At 37.8% G+C, this 19,171-nt stretch overlaps 1 protein-coding gene across 2 annotated transcripts in view; it reads left to right on the top strand.

Annotated features, from left to right (window-relative positions):
• The window catches only part of LOC139937042 (polycystin-1-like), a 34,149-nt gene extending 23,615 nt beyond the window's left edge, over window positions 1–10,534 (top strand). Inside the window, exons 23-28 of one of the 2 annotated variants that reach the window (XM_071932004.1) lie at window positions 1,464–1,697; window positions 2,078–2,164; window positions 3,895–4,073; window positions 4,504–6,322; window positions 6,685–6,835; window positions 7,404–10,534. In XM_071932004.1, the coding sequence (XP_071788105.1) occupies window positions 1,464–1,697; window positions 2,078–2,164; window positions 3,895–4,073; window positions 4,504–6,322; window positions 6,685–6,835; window positions 7,404–8,842 (3,909 nt within the window). In that variant the 3' untranslated portion in view covers window positions 8,843–10,534. The remainder of the gene's footprint in view (window positions 1–1,463; window positions 1,698–2,077; window positions 2,165–3,894; window positions 4,074–4,503; window positions 6,323–6,684; window positions 6,836–7,403) is intronic. The other variant, XM_071932003.1, reaches the window with a different exon arrangement.
• The last annotated feature ends 8,637 nt before the right edge of the window (window positions 10,535–19,171 follow it).

The raw sequence follows: 19,171 nt of genomic DNA, 5'->3' as shown, positions 1-19,171 counted from the left end.
GCAATTATTAATCCTGTTTTGTTTACCATATTTCACTAATGATGTCTGTTATGACTTCCATTGCAATTCTCTTTGGGTCATTAATCATGTTTTTCTAATCATGGCATTTGTTATGACTGACATTGCAATTCTTTTGTTGACTGTTAATCATATTTTACTAAACATGGCATTTGTTATGACTGGCATTGCAATTGTTTGTGGACTGTTTATCATATTTTACTAAACATGGCAATTGTTATGACTGGCATTGCAATTATACCTGGGTTATTTATCATGTTTCACTAATGATGTTTGTTATGACTAGCTTTGCAATTATTATTCCTGTGTTATTTATCATTTGTTATTTTGTGTCAGGAAAAAGGGAGGGAGTTTCTCCGTTGAAGCAATTGAAGACTTAGGAACTGTTTGGAGAGACGGATAGTGGCAAGGCAGCAGGCATACCAGGGATCAATTTCATAAAGCCTGTAAGCACAAAAAACTGCTAAGCACAGACAAATCTAGCCTACAAGAAACAAGTTACCAGCCAGCATTCCACAAAGTTTGCATTGGTTTTTTTTGTTTCGACTGATGCTCAACAAAATATTTGCTTAGCAAATACAATTGTTCAGCAGTATTTTCCGCTAAATAGCTTTATGAAATTGGGCCCAGGTTCTCCTCCATTGTTTTGAGCAAGTGCACATTTGTGAGATTAATGGATTTACCTGGTAAGTCTACTGCCACCTAGTGATCCCAAGAGTCTAGGATTGAATTCTTAGATAGAGCGTGCAATTCCTTTCCATTGACCTTTCTCCTTGTATGTGACACCTGATGACCTTGTTCCCAAACGGGGGATATTCTACCTGCATTGTCTATTTCTTCATTATTTCTCTCTTCGCAGTTTTAATTATTGCCTTTGTTTTTTTAATTAAGTTTTTATTTTCATATTTGAGCTATGTTTTATGTTTAGTTTGCCTTTTTACTTGAGAAAGTTTGCATTTTTGATAAGTGGTTTATTCGAATTGTTGCCTTTGCTTTTTCAATTGAGAATTGTTTTCATATTTGATAAGTATTTTATGTGATTGTTGCCTTTCCCTTTTAATGGTTGCATTGTACTTGTATTTTTCTGTGTGTGTATTTTAGTTGTTCAGATTTTTTTCTGAACAGATTCAAACCCTTTCTTTACATTATTTACTTTCTTTGCTCTTTGGTGCTTTTTATTGTATTTGTGGCAAATGTATTTATTATTATTCACAATTGTTGACATGTATATTAATCATGTAATGTTTGTTATAGGCCTACTTTTGTATCTATGAACTGTTTTGCTATTTATCTAAAATATTTAATTTCGTGCGTGTGTTTTTGTGTTTAGAATGTATTTAAATCTATTTAGAATATTCTAATTTATTTCATTTTAAAGTGTTACCATTCTTGCTTGATGAATGAAATGCAGTCAGCTATTTAAATAATATTCTTGTATTTCTCAGGTTGGAAGCCTAACTACTGCATCCTTCACTCATTGTCTTTGCAATCATCTATCGTCATTTGGAGGATCTTTCTTTGTTCCTCCAAACCGCCAAGTATTCATCCCAGAAGAACAAGTGGAAGTAATTGACCACACTACAACATTCATGATCTTATATGTGATGGGCGTGGCATTGGGCGTGTTTCTTATGGTTCTAGGGTGTGGTCTAGTAGCTGATTGGAGGTTCTCTAAACAGGTAAAGTGAAGTAAATGTAGAAGAGATTTGAATAGTTTTCAGAATGTTCATAGGTGATTCTTTAATGAATAATGATAAGAACACCAAGCATGCTGTATTTAAATACACTGCTTGTGTGTAATGTTGTTTTGTTCTTTATCATAATGAATCTCAACAATTGTAAATGGCCATGACTGTTTTTTTTCCAGCTTCCAGTTTACCTCCCAGCTCTGCACAGTACTTCTTTTATCTTACCTTCTCTTCCCCTTACTTTTTTTAATTCAAATCTTAAACCTCAATATGAAGAAACCTGGAAATGAATTCATTTATTAAAGTCTGCTTCTAGACACAGTAATCAGAGACACTAGATTGAGATGTATACTTTATTGTCTTATTTCTAGCTTTATGGTGACATGGAATTAAAGAAATCTAGTTACATTGTGACGTTCTTTACTGGGATGGATCTAAACTCAGGAACTACAGCAAAAGTAAGTCTCTTGTCGATTCAAAACAAAGTAATATAATAATACACAGTTCTTAAAAGCGGTAATTATGTTTTTTACTACAGGTATGCAGAACTATATCTGGAATTATAAACCTGTTTTACTGTATGTTTATATGTGTAGCACCTTGTAATGATTTTCAAACTAAATACAGCCTACCATGCCAGAAATACTGGGGCAAACCTCTTGACGTTCCAGTTTCTGACGTACATCCCACAACACATGGGATCTACAGCTTTACTTCCCATCTTTACTTCCCATCTGTTCCCACAAATGTTTTTGTACTCATTTCTAATGTTTTTCTGTCACAAATATTTCTGTTACCCATGTGTTACCCGTGTGTTTATATTTTTGTATTGCAGTGTTTTGATAAACCATGAGTAATATTAATATTCTGAGAAGTGTCATGACCTGTACTTGAACCCACACTCTGCTGAGTTCAAGTACAGCACTCTGCTGAGTTCAAGTACAGCACGCTTGACTGCTTGTCTGTCACATTATGTTTCATTCACTAATTGTCTCATGACCTGTACTTGAACCCACACTCAGCTGAGTTCAAGTCCAGCACGCTTGACTGCTTGCCCGTCACATCATGTTTCATTCACTAATTGTCTCAATTTGATGTCTTTGATTATTTTACTTTTCTATTTTGTTGCAGGTTTCTCTTGTTAAGATTCAGTAATGGTAGAGTTCCATGTGTGTGTATTTTCAGATCTTGAAAGGGTCTGAGTGGAAGGGTCTTATTGCCACACATTGGTGTGTGGCAATAAATAAAATGAATACTACTTCATTATTACCAGTTGATATTCTGCTTGTTTTATCAGATGTATTTTTATGGTTGATTTTCAATGCAATTCTTATTAATCAAAACTGTATTTCTTCATGTTGTTGTCTTATTGCAATTTTCCTGAACCGATCCCAGTATTAACTTTTAACCTTTGACCTCTGTGTGTTTGAAATCCACTATTGCAAAGTCCTCTTGGTTCAGTTTCATCAGCCGTTTTGAGTAATGGCAGACATATTTTAATTGCACTGTTTGGTACGGGGTAAATCTGTCTGTGCATACACCCAAACCAAATTGTATACTCCTATAGTGTTTGCCATATCTCAGAAAGGCTAATTAAGCTGCATATGCACAAACTACTAGCTGAGCACAACACAGCTATGCTTGCCAGATTAAGGTTACCAGACAAAATACCATTTCACATTTACTACTGTGACTGGTAATCTGCTTATTCTTGCTTAGCGAGGAAATTGTTAAGTAGTATTATCTGCTGAATCAGCTCTATAAATCGGGTCCCGCTTAAAGGTTTTTTTCAAAAAGATAACATATTAAGTTTTTGTAGACAAGGTTATTGCCTTCAGACATTCATCATTAATACAAGATTGAAATATAATTTTAATATTTGATATTTTTACATATTTCTTGACCATATCATTCGGTTTAATTTGTCTATAAATTATTTACTGTGAACTTGTAGTAGTAGTAATGTCAATCCTAGTGTTGTACTTTTGCATTAATGTTGACTCATTACGTGATGTAATTAATGATGTTTGTATCAATCAATTATGAATAACATTTTTTTGCAATCCATTACAAATGACATTTTTTTCATCATTAATTGTTTTTTTTACGGCAATCCATTATGAATGGCATCCTTTGTTCTATTATAATAATCGTTAACTCATTGATCTCGTTATCTTCTTGCCAACAGGTGTATTTGAGTCTACATAGTTCTTCTATGACTACAGAACCCATACAGCTAAAGAATCCAGATCATATTGCCTTCAAAGGTAGCTGCGTGGATTCCTTCCTAGTGACTACAAGGACAGAGTTAGGCAAGGTGAATAGTGTGACTGTATGGCATGATGACCAGGGTTATAGTCCACAATGGTAAGTTGGTTTTGAAAATCTTAACTTTTCAACATTAGTCTTTGTATAAGGAGGTGTCAATACTATCGTGGTGTACTTAGTAAAAGAAAAATTAGTTTGGGAGAATAAAGACAAATTGGTCTTGAACTTTGATTGCTGGGAGAATAATAAGGTCAGGGTTTGCGGTAGCACCATGTGTAAATCTCTTTTGAGTAGTGGTGGTTCATGAAAAGAACAAGTTCTGAACCGGTTCATTACATCCAGTTCTTTTCCGAACCGACACTGCTAAAAAGAGATTTCCACATGGTGCTACTGCAAACAACACCTCAGAACAAACACATGTAATCAAAAGTCACTTGACATTTTTTATTGTTGCCAAAATTCCAAAACTTATGTTTGAAATATCGATTTCATCAAAATAATCAAGAATGTTTTTTTTATTTATTTGCAGGCACCTCAGTCGCATCTTGGTTCAAAATTACGTAACAGGAGAGAAAATCTACTTCCTCTGCAATCATGTCTTAGCATCCTCCAACACTCAAGTAACATTCAATGTTGCATCTCCTGCTCAACTAAACCAAAAACTTCACCTGTTTGAAACTGAACCAAGTTACAGACCTCTGGTGAAACATTTCCCACTTTGGAATATAATCTCAAGATCAATCTTCTCTCAATTCACACATTCTCAAAGAGTAGCTTCATTCTTTACTCCATTTTTCTTGTCTACGTTGACTGTCACTCTCCTGAAATGGTTTCAAGATTCGTCAAATGAAGAAAGTGTATCCCTAAACTTAGACATGAGTAATATTATGATTGGAATAGAAGCTGGGGCAGTGGCTCTTCTTGTCTACTACCTCCTAGTCTATGTCTTCAGTGTCTGCAGGCGTCGACCAACTGGTAACAAGACAGCTTCCAAGAGAAGTAAGGAATCATCTGCGACTACCTCTGACGCTGTCAATGTGAAGAAACCAAAAAGTAGACGGTTTCGGCTGGCAAAGAAAACAAGGTCACTGGAAGAAGTCAAAGTTGACATTCCTGGGATCAGAAACAAACAAGTTCAAGACCTTGGTGCGTTGTCGATGAAGAGTAGAAGTTCAGATAAGATGGTGACCGAAGCTGGCTCAGCTCTTGCTGCTGCAGTAGGCATTCCAAGAATAATGTCCTCATCTAGTTGGGAATCTGAAGATTGGTCTGATTATGATGATACTTTTGAAGATGCTCCTTCTCCCCGTAACATCAATCAGAATGCTAACTGGCCATCTTGGGAAGAGTACATGAAAGGCGCAAACCAAAACCAGAATGCTAATCCTGAAGGAGATTCAGATGCAGGAACTCTGCAGTTTGCCTGCAAGACAAACAGTGGTCATTCAAGATGGTCTCTATCTAGACATAGAAAAAGCACAAGCCCAAAGGATTCCCAAGATGGCGACCACAGTGAGCCTACCAAACTTCATAAACGGGGACATGGGGGAGGGAACGGGCAGCATTTGTTAGTGGGTAAAAACCCTAATATAAATCAAAATGCCCAAACTGGTACCCCAAGCCCAGGCAGCAGTCTAAAGAAACCCGCTCAAACTCTTGGAAGAGCTGATGAAAACAAAAGACAAAGTCGCTCTCAAAAACCTGGTTTCTCCAAGAGGGTGTTCAACCAGCCTGAGGATGAGTCTCAAGGAGAAAGGAAGTCGACTTGCTGCGGACAACATACAAACAGACAGTTCTTCCTCCCTTGGTGGTCCTCTATTATCATCTGGTTTATAATGTTACTATCAATTAGTGGATCAGTTGCTTTAACAGTCTATCTAACCATGGGCTACACCCTTGGGAAGGCCATCAACTGGCTTCTACCTGTCATGATTGCCTTTGCACAAAATCTGTTCCTGATTCAACCCATTCTTGCATTTCTTAGTGCCATATTTGAATCCTTGTTTGTTAAACGGGACTGTTTGACGAGAGCATCTATTGCATATGAAGCAACAACATCTAGCTTTAAAAGTAAAACTACTCCCAACATCAAAATGGAGGAGAATGACATTCAACAAAATACAAGTCGTATAATGAGAGGTCATCAGCTAGGCAAACACCAAGAGTCTTCAGGAGCTCGCAGCAACATCAAGACAGCTATCAAGAAACATGTTGCTGGTTTGCTGTTCTTAGCACTTGTAGTCTTCTTAGCACATGGGAAGAGAGATGTCAGTCACTTCTACATGACGTCTACAACTAAAGATATGTTCATCAATGGTGCCCAGAGAAGGACTATGTCTTTTATTAAGGTACAAATATCATTCTATAAACAAGTCACCTTTTTATTGAGTCAGTTCAGTGGGTCCATAATGTACCCCTTTTTATTGATATATTTCTGGGTGTGTGTTTTTTTCAGTTACAATTGGAGCTTGTCTCGAAACTGGAAAGACTGTTTTGTTTCATGACACAGAGCTGCGACACCATTGCTTAAACAGTAGCAGTCACAGATGTGACATGGTATTTTGCTGCTAATTTTTTTTTCTGGTGAAAATAATAACAGCTCCGACCCTCTTTAAGCAGCTTGATGACACTGGGCCATGTTTGTTTCTAATTCTTGCTTCTACTACAGTAAATTATAATGATAGTTTCTTCTGATTGATGTATGCTACAGGTACACACTGCTGATCAGTTCTGGCAATGGTCAAATGAAACCTTCCTGCCTGGACTAGCACCAATCATGACCGCTGAGAGGAATTATCAATATCTTCAGCTGATAGGGACTCCTAGACTAAGACAGCTTAGAGTTAATCAGACTGTGGCAGGTAAGACAGGTTTAGAAATCTCTAAAACTTGGACAACGTTGGTAATTGCTATAAACAAGTATCCCCTCTTTATGTTAACCAATAAATACATGAAATTACAAGCCGTTGAAAGTTTAGGCTCAATGTGTTCTCAAAGTCACAAGAAAATAGAGAAAAACAAGTTCAAATCTTTCATGGTTTCCAAATATTTGGCTTTGGACTCGCAAGATCAGAGTAATTGTTTTAGTCATATAAAAGACTAAAGCATTTCATGGCAAACTTTTTTCAAAGGATCTTTTCCACCATGACTTCACACAATATGTGTTATGTCTAAATCTGTGAGTCTTACTATTGTGTACACAATGAAGCAAAAAGTTATTTTATATTTTCGTTTTGTGACTACTGTAAAAGTAAACAGTAGACTACTGTAAAGTTTTAAAATTGTTTTGTCTGAGACGTGGCAGTATACATATGTTAAAATATTATCAAGGAACCTTTTAATGTGTCACTCACTTTACAACTAATGATCAAAATACAGGAAATATTAGTGTCACATTTGATAGCAGATGTTTTTCTTTACATTCTTTAGATACCTGTCGAGACACCATAATTGGAGACGTTCCCCTAAGCTCCTCGCCTCCATGCAGCTCTTCCTACACCCCTCTCAATGAAGACACATCACAATACCTCAACTCTTGGCAACCGACTAGTCCAGACATCTCCCCTGCTCTTCAGCCATCTGGTTACCGCTTCTACACATCCGAAGAGCTACTGGGTGCACCTTATGTTGGTAAGTATGCCACCTATCACGGTGGTGGTTACACCGCTGATCTGGTTGGAGATTACCTCAAGGTCGTTGAGATGTTTCAGTCTCTGGAAACCAGCCAGTGGATCGATGAATACACTCGAGCAGTGTTTGTGGAGTTTTTACTTCTAAATGTGCAGCTAAACCTGACGAGTGTTGTGAGACTTGTATCAGAGGTCTTACCCACTGGTTATCAAGAACCTGTTGTGTGTGTAGGGTTAGTCAATGTTGGTGAGTCCTCATATTGGTTAGGGATGATGTATCTTGGTTGTTTAGGCCTCCTTGGTGTCTCAGTGTATGCCATGATATTTACTGAAGCTCATTGTATGTTACGATGGGGTCGGACTTACTACACCTCTATGAGACATCTTGTTGGTTTCCTTAACTTCATCGTTGCGCTGCTCACTGTTGCATTGATGGGTTACCAATTAATGACTACCAGTCAAGGAATGGTATCCAGTCCATCATTTGGAGCTTTTATTACGGTTCAGTCGATGCAGTATTATGTAACAACCCTTAGTGGCGTCTTAGTCTTCACAACGATGATAAAAGTACTCTTTCAACTCGAGTGTCATCAACGGATCTCTCTGCTTCTCTACTCCTGTGAGACATCGTTCCAGCAAGTCTTGAAGTCTGTTGTGATGTTCGTCGCTATGTTGATGACGTTTGTCTTCACAGGTTGGACTTTATACAGTGGTCATTTGAGAGATTTCCATAGCTTGCCAAGGAGTGCTGTTACCTTGTTTAACATCTTCATCGGTGGGTTAACTGTGGAGACGAATCAACAGAGAACCTTCCCAGTCTTCATTATGGTCTTCTTGACATTCTTTGGATTTAGCGTCTTGCTCTTTATTACCGTTATCATCCTTCAGACGTATAAATCATCTCGCTTCTATAAGATAATGTCTCAGTTTGTTAGTACAGGATGCTTAACAAGATATGTCTGCATTCTTAAACATCGTCTTATAGTGAAGAAGACACATCGTAAAATGGAGGTAAGGAGATATATAACCCTGCGACAGTCTCGAGCTTTGAGAAATCGTCTGCCAGTTATTCCTCCAATGCTTGCCATTAAACAAATTGAAGATCGAGTGGAGAGGTTGTTAGAGAGCGCAAAGTCTGACAATGAGGTTTTGTTTAGTGATACTAAGATGCTGTCTAGAGTTATTGTAAGAGAGTACAATCTCCTTAAGGCACTGAAGAAAACAGGATCTCTCAAGTAAAACACGTTCATCTTCTCAAGTAAAACACCTTCTCCCCACAGGGAACAAACAATTAATATAATTGTGTTTAGACTTTGAACAACCTTGCTTGACCTACTATTCATCAATAATTGTTTTTTCAACTTGAACAACATAACATCAACAACAATATGAAAAGAAATAGATGAATACTTAATTAACACCTCTTCCGTATTAAAGCAATGAAGAAACTATTAATCCTGATGTGTCCAGTAGGTGATGTCTGACGTATTGTTAGTTATGTATGTGCAAAGCGGTATGTTCACAATGACCTTACAATAGTACAAGATAATGCCATGTGCAATCGGTCAACCAATTATATTTGTTTTACTAAACATTTTTTACACTTTTTGTATGTCAAAGTTTGAATTAGATTGCCATATTCCTGTGGGATTATTTGAGATTAGTTGTTAAATTTTGGAAAATGATTTAAAGTTGACACCGTCTGTACATAAATAGACTTTACAAAATTTATAAATAGATTCCGTCTTGATCCATCTTAAAATGTTGTTCATTTGGTTAGGAATCAGCTCTGCTGCCCTCTACAGGTTGTCCTATTCCAATCCAGGGAACAATTTCACGGATTTGCTTAAACAAATTTTGCTGAACAAGAAACCAGTCAAAGACGTTTAATATACTATTATCCAATTGATATTATCACTGGTAACTTTATACTGGTAAGAAAACTTGTTTTGTGCTAAGCTAGATTTTGTACTTGGGCTAATACAGCTTTAGGAAATCAGGTCCTTTGCTGTGAGAAATCAAAGGGGACCATAATGACATGGGTTTTTCTTTTTGTACTCTTTTTTTGTACCTTTAACTTGTTATTAACTTGTATTTTATAAATTTTGAGCAGAGGGAAACAGAGGATGGATTACTGCAGGAAAATTTGATGATTCAGTCAGGCAAAGAATTTGAATGAGTCTTTCTTGTTTTAAATAACAATGTTTTATTTGTGTTACTCTTACGATCCAAGACTAATTGAGTTAATTACTGGTTCAATATAAAATCACTCTTGATTGAATTGAATCACTGCTTGGTATTGGTTTAGGTTTGGTGTTGTGGGGAAAATATAAATCATCTTTATCATTGACTTTTTGCTGCTCATGTTTTTAATGTTGAAGATAAAAGTATTGAATGTTTTTGTAATAATTTCAATTATGAAATGTTCCTAAATTTGGTTTCTTGTACGTAATTTTGCAGTTGAGTTTTTTACGAATTTGTGAATTGAAAATTTTAACTATGAATTGCAGGCTAATTTTTTAAACTGAATTTTACTATGAATTGTTAAGAAACAATAATGTACTTGATATTGCAATAGTAATTGCTTTGATACCAAATTAATTCTTGAACTGATGTTCACATATTTACATTTGATAATAATAGGTTATGAAATATTGTTATTGTTGTTTTTGCATCGTTAGTTAGTAGCTTCAAAACTCAGGGTCCATTAAAATGGAATTTATTGAAGCTTATATTTTCCTTGGTTGATTTAGAAACTGCTTTGTGTTGGTGTTGTAGAGCTTATATGTTAATTTCTGTCTGATTAACAATGCACAAAAGCTGGACTTGCCATAAATGGCCCGGAAGTTTTGCGGTATTTTGGTTTTTCTTTTTTAGAATATTTTCTCTGAACGAAACTACATGCGCAATTGGCTGTACATGATGTAATGTTCAGATCCCTAAAGTAACCAGTTTTTAGTTTTTGATTAACTGCAATCATTGGTTTGTAATTTGTTCGAATCTAAGAAACATTGCCATTTAAAATTTAAATCTAAATATGCCTTTAAAATCTGCTCAAAATCGGACCCTATTCAAACCAAAACTAGGATTTTGGTCCACACTCAACCGTATAGGTCGGATACGAACCCCTTGCTTCCAGTTTGCATGTCAAGCCGTGTTACTTCCAAGTACCCCTGCAGTGTTATGACACCTGCGGAGGATACTCTCAGTTCATAGAGATTGTGAGTGACATAATTTTGTTTAGATATAAACAGAGACATATTGTGACTCGTACCACACAATGGCTTTACATTCACCCAAAGGATATGAATCAAACAATCGAATTGTTTTCTTCATCTGTCACTTGTAGTAGAAGGGAATGCTTGAAGTTTCATGATGCGACATCCCATGAGGAAGCTAAGAAAAGAAAATATGCAATCAATTTGTTGTAATTATTATCCAATGGCGAGCAGTATAACGGTATCTCCGTTGAGATCCTCCTAATGATTGGACAGTGACATATTTAAAGAAAGGGGTTTCCCAAGACGGTGACTTGTAAATAAATCTATAAAGATAAGACGCATAATAACCTCCCAGCTCCTGGTAAACCGGTTCTATCTTTCACCGTATGGTGCCGTGCCAGTACGTTGAACTTAGCCCAGGGGTATTTATCCCGCACTGCCCCCCTCCCCACCCTTGTTGTTGTATGTTCACAGGAAAACACACCCAGCTAATTGCCTCGAGCTTTAATCAAGCGACTTTGATATTATAAATTAACATGATGGTGAACATTAATTGTTTCCCAATGGAACTTTCCCAATGAAAACGTCCGTTTAACATGACAAGTATCTTAAGAAACGTCTTCACATTTTACACCTCTTAGCATATCATATCTCATGTGACATCTTAAAGTGTGGATCTTCCCCACCCACCCCAGTCATCTGACACCTAAGTTTATGAAACAGACATAGACATCTTTTGATGTTAAGCGCAGTGGATGTAACTTGAGTTTAGAGTGAAGCATTCTACACGCAAAGTGCCTGGGGTTCTTAGTTGATGTTGAACGTTCAAGCCAGTGCATTAGCAAGCTGCTATCGAATATCGTTGCTTCTGACGAAGTCTGTCTTGTTATCCTTTGTTGATGAGAGCTGCTACCTCTTGCTCTTTCACGTCGTCACTAATTTGCCCTCAAAATAGAATGGCGTCTTGTTCTCGTGTGGAGGGTTTATAATTTAACATCAACCTGTTTACGTGTACATGTATCTTGAGTTGTTAAATGGATTGCCATGTCGCGTTGGTTGGAAAGGGCACCTAATGCCAAAGCAGCCTCTAATAAGTTGACCTCACACTTTCAAAGTTGATCAATCTCTCTGGTTATATTGTTCAATTTACATATTTATTTTTTATTTTTACGAAGAACATGCACGCACGTTTGCTCTTTATTATTTCAAACTCGTACTCTTCAAATTTATGACATGGAACTCTCTTCCCGACAATGCCAAAGACTGGAACTCTCTTCCCGACAATGCCAAAGACTGGAACTCTCTTCCCGACAATGCCAAAGACTGGAACTCTCTTCCCGACAATGCCAAAGACTGGAACTCTCTTCCCGACAATGCCAAAGACTGGAACTCCCTTCCCGACAATGCCAAAGACTGGAACTCTCTTCCCGACAATGCCATAGACTGGAACTCTCTTCCCGACAATGCCAAAGACTGGAACTCTCTTCCCGACAATGCCAAAGACTGGAACTCCCTTCCCGACAATGCCAAAGACTGGAACTCTCTTCCCGACAATGCCAAAGACTGGAACTCTCTTCCCGACAATGCCAAAGACTGGAACTCTCTTCCCGACAATGCCAAAGACTGGAACTCTCTTTCCGACAATGCCAAAGACTGGAACTCTCTTCCCGACGATGCCAAAGACTGGAACTCTCTTCCCGACAATGCCAAAGACTGGAACTCTCTTCCCGACAATGCCAAAGACTGGAACTCTCTTTCCGACAATGCCAAAGACTGGAACTCTCTTCCCGACAATGCCAAAGACTGGAACTCTCTTCCCGACAATGCCAAAGACTGGGACTCTCTTCCCGACAATGCCAAAGACTGGAACTCTCTTTCCGACAATGCCAAAGACTGGAACTCTCTTCCCGACAATGCCAAAGACTGGAACTCTCTTCCCGACAATGCCAAAGACTATTGCTAGAACAATTTATATCTAAACTTAAAACCCACCTTTTTAATTACAGAAGCACATACAAACTTTATTGTATTATGCGCTATACAAGAACTGCTAATTGTTGTTTCCTTGGCTTTCGTGCTTAAAAATACATTCCAATATGATAAGTAGAATGTTCGGTCATACTCTGTATTTTTGTAGAAGCAGAGTGATAGGTTTTGTCACATACCTCGACACGTCTGCACTCATTTACGATTCACAAACTATTGCTTCCGTTATTTGATTTTCCGGAAAGCAATACCTATCTAACTAAGTTAACTCTACCCTTCGTCATACACCATTTCATTGTCAGCCTCGGAGTAACACATCTGCTATTAGTGTATTACCTATTCTAAAATTAAACTCGACAATATAATTGATTATTTATTAATAAATGTCATTTTTCCCTCCGGATAGTTGCTAAATTGTATATCATGACTCTCTTGGCATACATCCTTGATGCATTCTATGGCCAAGGCAAGACCTTTTCCTTTTCTCTCTGATTGACAGCTAGTTAATGTAATTGTGGGTTGGATGGCGTCTTGCTCAGAAGTCCAGGGGTGTTATGGTGATCGATGGCCGTTCATCTGTCCTGGGAACGATCTCCATGTATCGACTGCTTCTGTTTGACGCATACCTATGACGAGTCTTTATGACGTAGGTTGAACATTGGGCACGAGGTCGTGGCGCACTTTTGTTTTGTGCCTCGCATCTAGCGGTATCTTTATACACAGTACATGCACCTATTTTTAAACTGTTGGAATTCGATTGTCATAAATGCTTTATGAATGTGAAGTAATTGAATGGCTCACTTCGGCTAATGTTTTTGACCAAAATGTTATAGCGATGCTTTTTCTAGTTTGCTAGATGGCAAAGAACATTGCTACTGCACAGCGCTTCGATACGGAAGGAATACCCGAGTATTTTGCAAGCCATTTTGAGAAGATTTTACCTGTTCTTGTTTAATTTAAATACTAATAATTTGACGCTGTCTGCACTAATTAAGACTAAGCTATCCTTAATTTATAAATTATATGACGTGCACGATGTAGGTCGAAGGAAAACACTTGACATAAAAAGTTGTGAAACTAAATATTGAGAAATGTGAGTAGGATGATCGTCAGGTAGACCTAGTACAACCAACTTATAGTAAAAACACAACACTCGACGTATGTTCAGTCCTGGCCACACGTGACTGTTCTTGTACATGCTGTGCATTGCCACTTCACTCAGTAAGCCCACTTTGTAAACTCATAAACGCGTATATTACGTGGCTCTATACGAATTATTAGCTGCCAATTTAGTCTAGCCCAAATAGACTAAGCCATTCAAACATCAACTCCGCAAGTTTTGAATCAATGCCAAAGTGACCCACTTATTTGCAATAATTCCCAGAAGTACCGTTTAAAATAAACTTGCCGTTTAGATTTCGATTTAAATTCACATCGAAGTTGCACTTTAGGACCTATAGCACCTGCATGGACTAGCAGGTGCTGGGGAAATCTTAACGGCCTTTTTAGGAAGCCAGCATTAGGAGGTATCTATCCCGCCGGGCTTGCGGCATTGTTATCGGCCTATGGTTCTCAAGAAACTTGCCCCAAAGCAACCTCCTTTCTGTCGCAAGGGATGTTTCAGGATCACCTAGTAGCGGAAAATTGAACCGTTTGTGATTTTTTATTAGCTAGGGGAATAGACCGGTAAACCTCGATTTACTTTGAGTTGCATTTAATTGAGGGATTGTTGTCAATAAGAAATTTGAGAATCATGTTTAGGAAAGGTTCTGAATTATTACAAATTGTTGTCCATAGTCCATTTATTCTCATTCCAACGACCGGCGAAGGTGATTTGGATTGCACGCGAAATCCTCAGGACACCATGGGTGGTAACAGCTTGTCAACTACGTCATCAATAATGACGTAGACTTGAACAGTCTGTTTTGATTGGCCAAATGCGTGTTCGTATTCGATGACGTACTTACCATTGTCTGTGATTGGTCAAAGGACTTGTATACGTAATGACTTTGTGTATCGTTTGTTCCCTGATTGGCTGTAAAATTATATTCCGTGCGCGGCGTAGGTGAGCAAATGTTTTCTGTGATCAATGATTTTGTCAATGCAGTATTTTTACGACGTCGTACAAAAACGGAAACAATCGAGTTGGTTTTATATTCTCTTATAATTGTTTTAAATCGCAATAATTTGAGCTTAAATATTAGACATTATCTAATGTAAGCATGCTGAAAAGCTAGTCTGATTGAAATGTTCAAACAAAGAATGACTGACAAAATCGTGAGCAATTGTTGCCTTTGATTATATTTTTGTTTTGTATAGACCGCAATTCAGCCATTTCATTGTCTATTCAAGAAACCGTCTAATCCATTATCGTTAAAGGCACTGGACACGTTTGGTAATTGTCAAAGACCAGTACTCTCATTTGGTGTATCCCAACATTATTATGCGTAGAATACTAACAAACCTGTAAAAAGTTGGGCTCAATTGGTCACAGAATTTGCAGGAGAATAATGAGAGAAAAACACCCTTGTTGCATAAATTTGTGTGCTTTCAGATGCATTTAACAAAGTGCTTCAGCTGAAGTTTGTAACTATTTGAGTGAGCAAAACTTAAGGGGAGCCATTTCTCACAATGTTTTATGCTATCATATCAACAACTCTCTATTGCTCGTTATCAGGTTTTTATGCGCACAACTATTTCGAGTATTAATTACCAATAGTGTCCAGTGCCTTTAATGATAAAGAAAATGCACATTGTCCAGATTTATTTTTTACAGCAATCATTCACCCCCCCCCCCCCCCCCCCCCCACACACACACACACAAAAATCTTAACAAATTTGCTTAGTAACCATGTTTAATATCGCTACCGGGCCACGCAAACCGAAGCGAGAAGAAATGAAAGAAAAACTTGAATTTCTTTAATGGGAGAGATAAATCATTTTTTCCTAATCAAACTTGTCATGTATTCATAGAGAAGATGTCATTATGATTGGCATAGGTCCAATAATTCCTCGCACGAATGATTTTATCAACACGATCCTGTGTAATTAAACTATCGCCACTTAAGGTGAGGTTAGATACTAATGTCTATTTCATATCTACGCCTGCCTTGCGTAATACCTTGACCTTTAATCATGTGGTTCGAAGAAAAGACATAGTTCTCTGGCGAATGCGGACTTTTTTGGGGCTCAATTTCATAGAGCTGCTTACGGACGATGTTGTGCTCATTTCTGTGCGATTTTCATTTCATAGCGCTGCTAACCGTAAGCACACAACGAAAAGGCGTGCTTACCTTCCGGTGCTTTCTGCACGAGGCGGAATGACGTCACAATGCAAATCGAGGGTGAACGTGCAAGATGGCCGCCTTATTTTGTAATCTGTGAAATACGCTTACACCATAGAAAGTTTTCGTGCTACGGTTTGTACAAAAATGTGCTGACCGTTTGAAGCAGCGCTATGAAATTGGGTCCTCGAATGTAGGCCTATACATGTCATTTCTGTTGCATCTTTTATCACTAAGATCTCTGCCTTTTTGGAAATCGAGTTACGAAATACTTTGAGCTTTATTGCTTTGGATTATTGACTAAGCTGTGCAATAATCTAATAGAGTCGGCATTCAATCCAACATGGACGTGAACTTATCCCAAGTTCAGTCGTTATAAACTCAGAATCTTACGGTACGATAGACACTAACAAGAACTCATATAGGTCAATATCCAGAGTGTAAAGCTATTTATTTTATGTTATCTTGCTGAAGTAGACGACGTTCTTATAGTCTGATTCATTCATATTGAAAGTATGACTAAATAATTCGCGTCTCGTACCACTTTTGAAAGTATGCAAATAAATGCGAATTTGCATATTTATTCCTCTATAATTCGCAATATTTGCACTTTAATGGCAGCCACTTTTCTGGAACAAAGACATTGGTTTTTGAGAGCAGTAAACATAGTGAGATGTCATGATTTTGTTGTCACGATTTATCAAGCTTGATTAAGCGTTTTGAAATGTTGTTGTCACTATTAATCATTTTTTGGTAACGGCGTGGGAAGATTTTAAATCTTATCTCCTGAGTGAGGCTTATAATTTCATCTTTTGCTTCCGTAAAAAGTCGTGGGTTTACGGTAGACCTACTTGAAAGAAAACCCACAATAAGGACAAACGATTTGTTTTAAGCACTTGAAGATTCCTCCCTCGCTGGTTGCCTGGACACTGCTGAGTAGCCACTTCAAGAGCAATTGACATTTTCTTTCAAAATGACAATCTGTTGTAGATTATTGGAAGATTGATGTTGAGTTCTTGTTAATTTGTTTTAATTACTAACTGGATATTGCTGTATGGTAACGCTTTGATGTACCGGGTCCGACACGTCCGGTGTTTGATTGGTCACAATGTGGCGATTCGTGGCCGAGCAGTCTAGCTCACTGGACTCAGGCCATGGTGTTTCTGATCAGCAGAGTGTGGGTTCGAGTCCCGGTCTTGACACTTGTGCCCTTTATTAAGCAAGAGCTTTTGGTGAGACACGGCTTGGACGTAACACCATGCGTCCCGGATGCGGATGCTCATGGGTATTCATGTAGACTGCGCTGCATCACATTGTCAAATCTTAGAAGGTGTACATAAATGGGTACCAAAAAAACAAAACTTGGCATACCTGTACTAAACATAGTGATTGCTTTTAGATTCCCGGCCGTAGACGAGACGCAAGATTCCCAGTTTCACACATATGAACCGCACCTTCTCACTAAGGAGAGATTTTTCCAATCATATTGGTCATCCGTCAAGTAATTTCCTCCTTGAACGTAAAGCTTAAAATAATAATTTTCCTATGAACAATAATTTAAACATTTCCGGAATCTTGTCAATTCAGGACCCTTGGCTACAATTTCACCAGTTTGTGTTAAAGGCAGTGGACACTATTGGTAATTACTCAAAATAATTATTGGCATAAAACCTTTCTTGGTGACGAGTAATGGGGAGAGGTTGATGGTATAAAACATTGTGAGAAACGGCTCCCTTTGAAGTGCCATAGTTTTCGTGAAAGAAGTAATTTTCCACGAATTTGATATTGAGACCTCAGACTTAGAACTTGAGGTCTCGAAATCAACCATCTAAAAGCACACAACTTCGGGTGACAAGGGTTATTTTTCTTTCATTATTATCTCGCAACTTCGATGACCGATTGAGCTCAAATTTTCACAGGTTTGTTATTTTATGCATATGTTGAGATACACCAACTGTGAAGGCTAGTCTTTGACAATTGCCAATAGTGTCCACTACCTTTAACGAGACAAGCATTGTGTGACGTTCGTGTCCTTGGTTGAAATCAGCATGCGGGAAAACGGGCTATATATATACGATTTGTATGTAACTTTGAATTATTAATTCTTAATTTGTTTTCCTCTTCATAGAGCGGTTATGGCAATCTCGAGAGTGTTGTGTAGTTGGCTCGTACAGCTGGTTTTAGGGTTGTTGTTGTTTTTCTTCTCGAAAAGCCAGTCACTTTGGGTGTACCAATACATGTCACACGACAAGTGACTTTTCTTGTTAAACACAAGGTGCTACATCCATACATCACAACAGGTTGTAGAAACCGTGAACAAACTATGAAGACGCTTCTTAAGGTCGTTAGGGTGTCAAGTTATCTCTCCCATCTAACACCTCCATAGATGTAAAGAGTCAAAGATTAGTCTTTTTCTCAGGCTGAAAAAGACTATCTCATAGTCCTCACATCTTCGGAGAAATGCCGTCACCAAGCTAAATAAGACTAATCTCAGACACTTCACTTCGGAGGTGGTAGATGAGAGATAACTTGAACGCTCCACCGGCCTTAAGAAGCATCTTCAACTTTTCTTCACGCTGTCTCTACAACCTGTTGTGATTCCTTATGTAGCATCCTGACGTGTTAGACCAGAAAGACGTCTAGATAACTAGTTTCGCTTGAACACTTCGTACTCTGGTGTGTACTGTGAAATCATCGAGGTGTAACATTCAATTGCTTACGTTTCACTGAAACATGACGCAACTCTCTCGAACTAATGACCGGGTTGTCCTCTCAAGGGAGAAGACTCAAGGGAACACGAAGACTGTCTTCAAGGAAACAGTAAGACATTATGAAGACAATTACTTCTGAAGATAGTTGACTCACATTAATCAAATTGTCTTAATATTTACTAAACATTTCCACTTGATTAGCGTATACTACGCAAAGTAAAAGTAAAAAAAAAAAATATCCAGACATTTTAAAATTTACAACTTCTCAAAAGTAGGACATAATCCTTATAATGCCGTATTCAAATTTGCATTTTAATCATGCACTCCAAATCTAACAAGATAATTATACCTTTATTAATTAGAAAA

The sequence above is a fragment of the Asterias amurensis genome, chromosome 5, assembly GCF_032118995.1.
Source record: "Asterias amurensis chromosome 5, ASM3211899v1".
In the NCBI taxonomy this organism is placed as follows: domain Eukaryota; kingdom Metazoa; phylum Echinodermata; class Asteroidea; order Forcipulatida; family Asteriidae; genus Asterias; species Asterias amurensis.
This window is presented reverse-complemented; position numbering and strand designations above follow the sequence as displayed.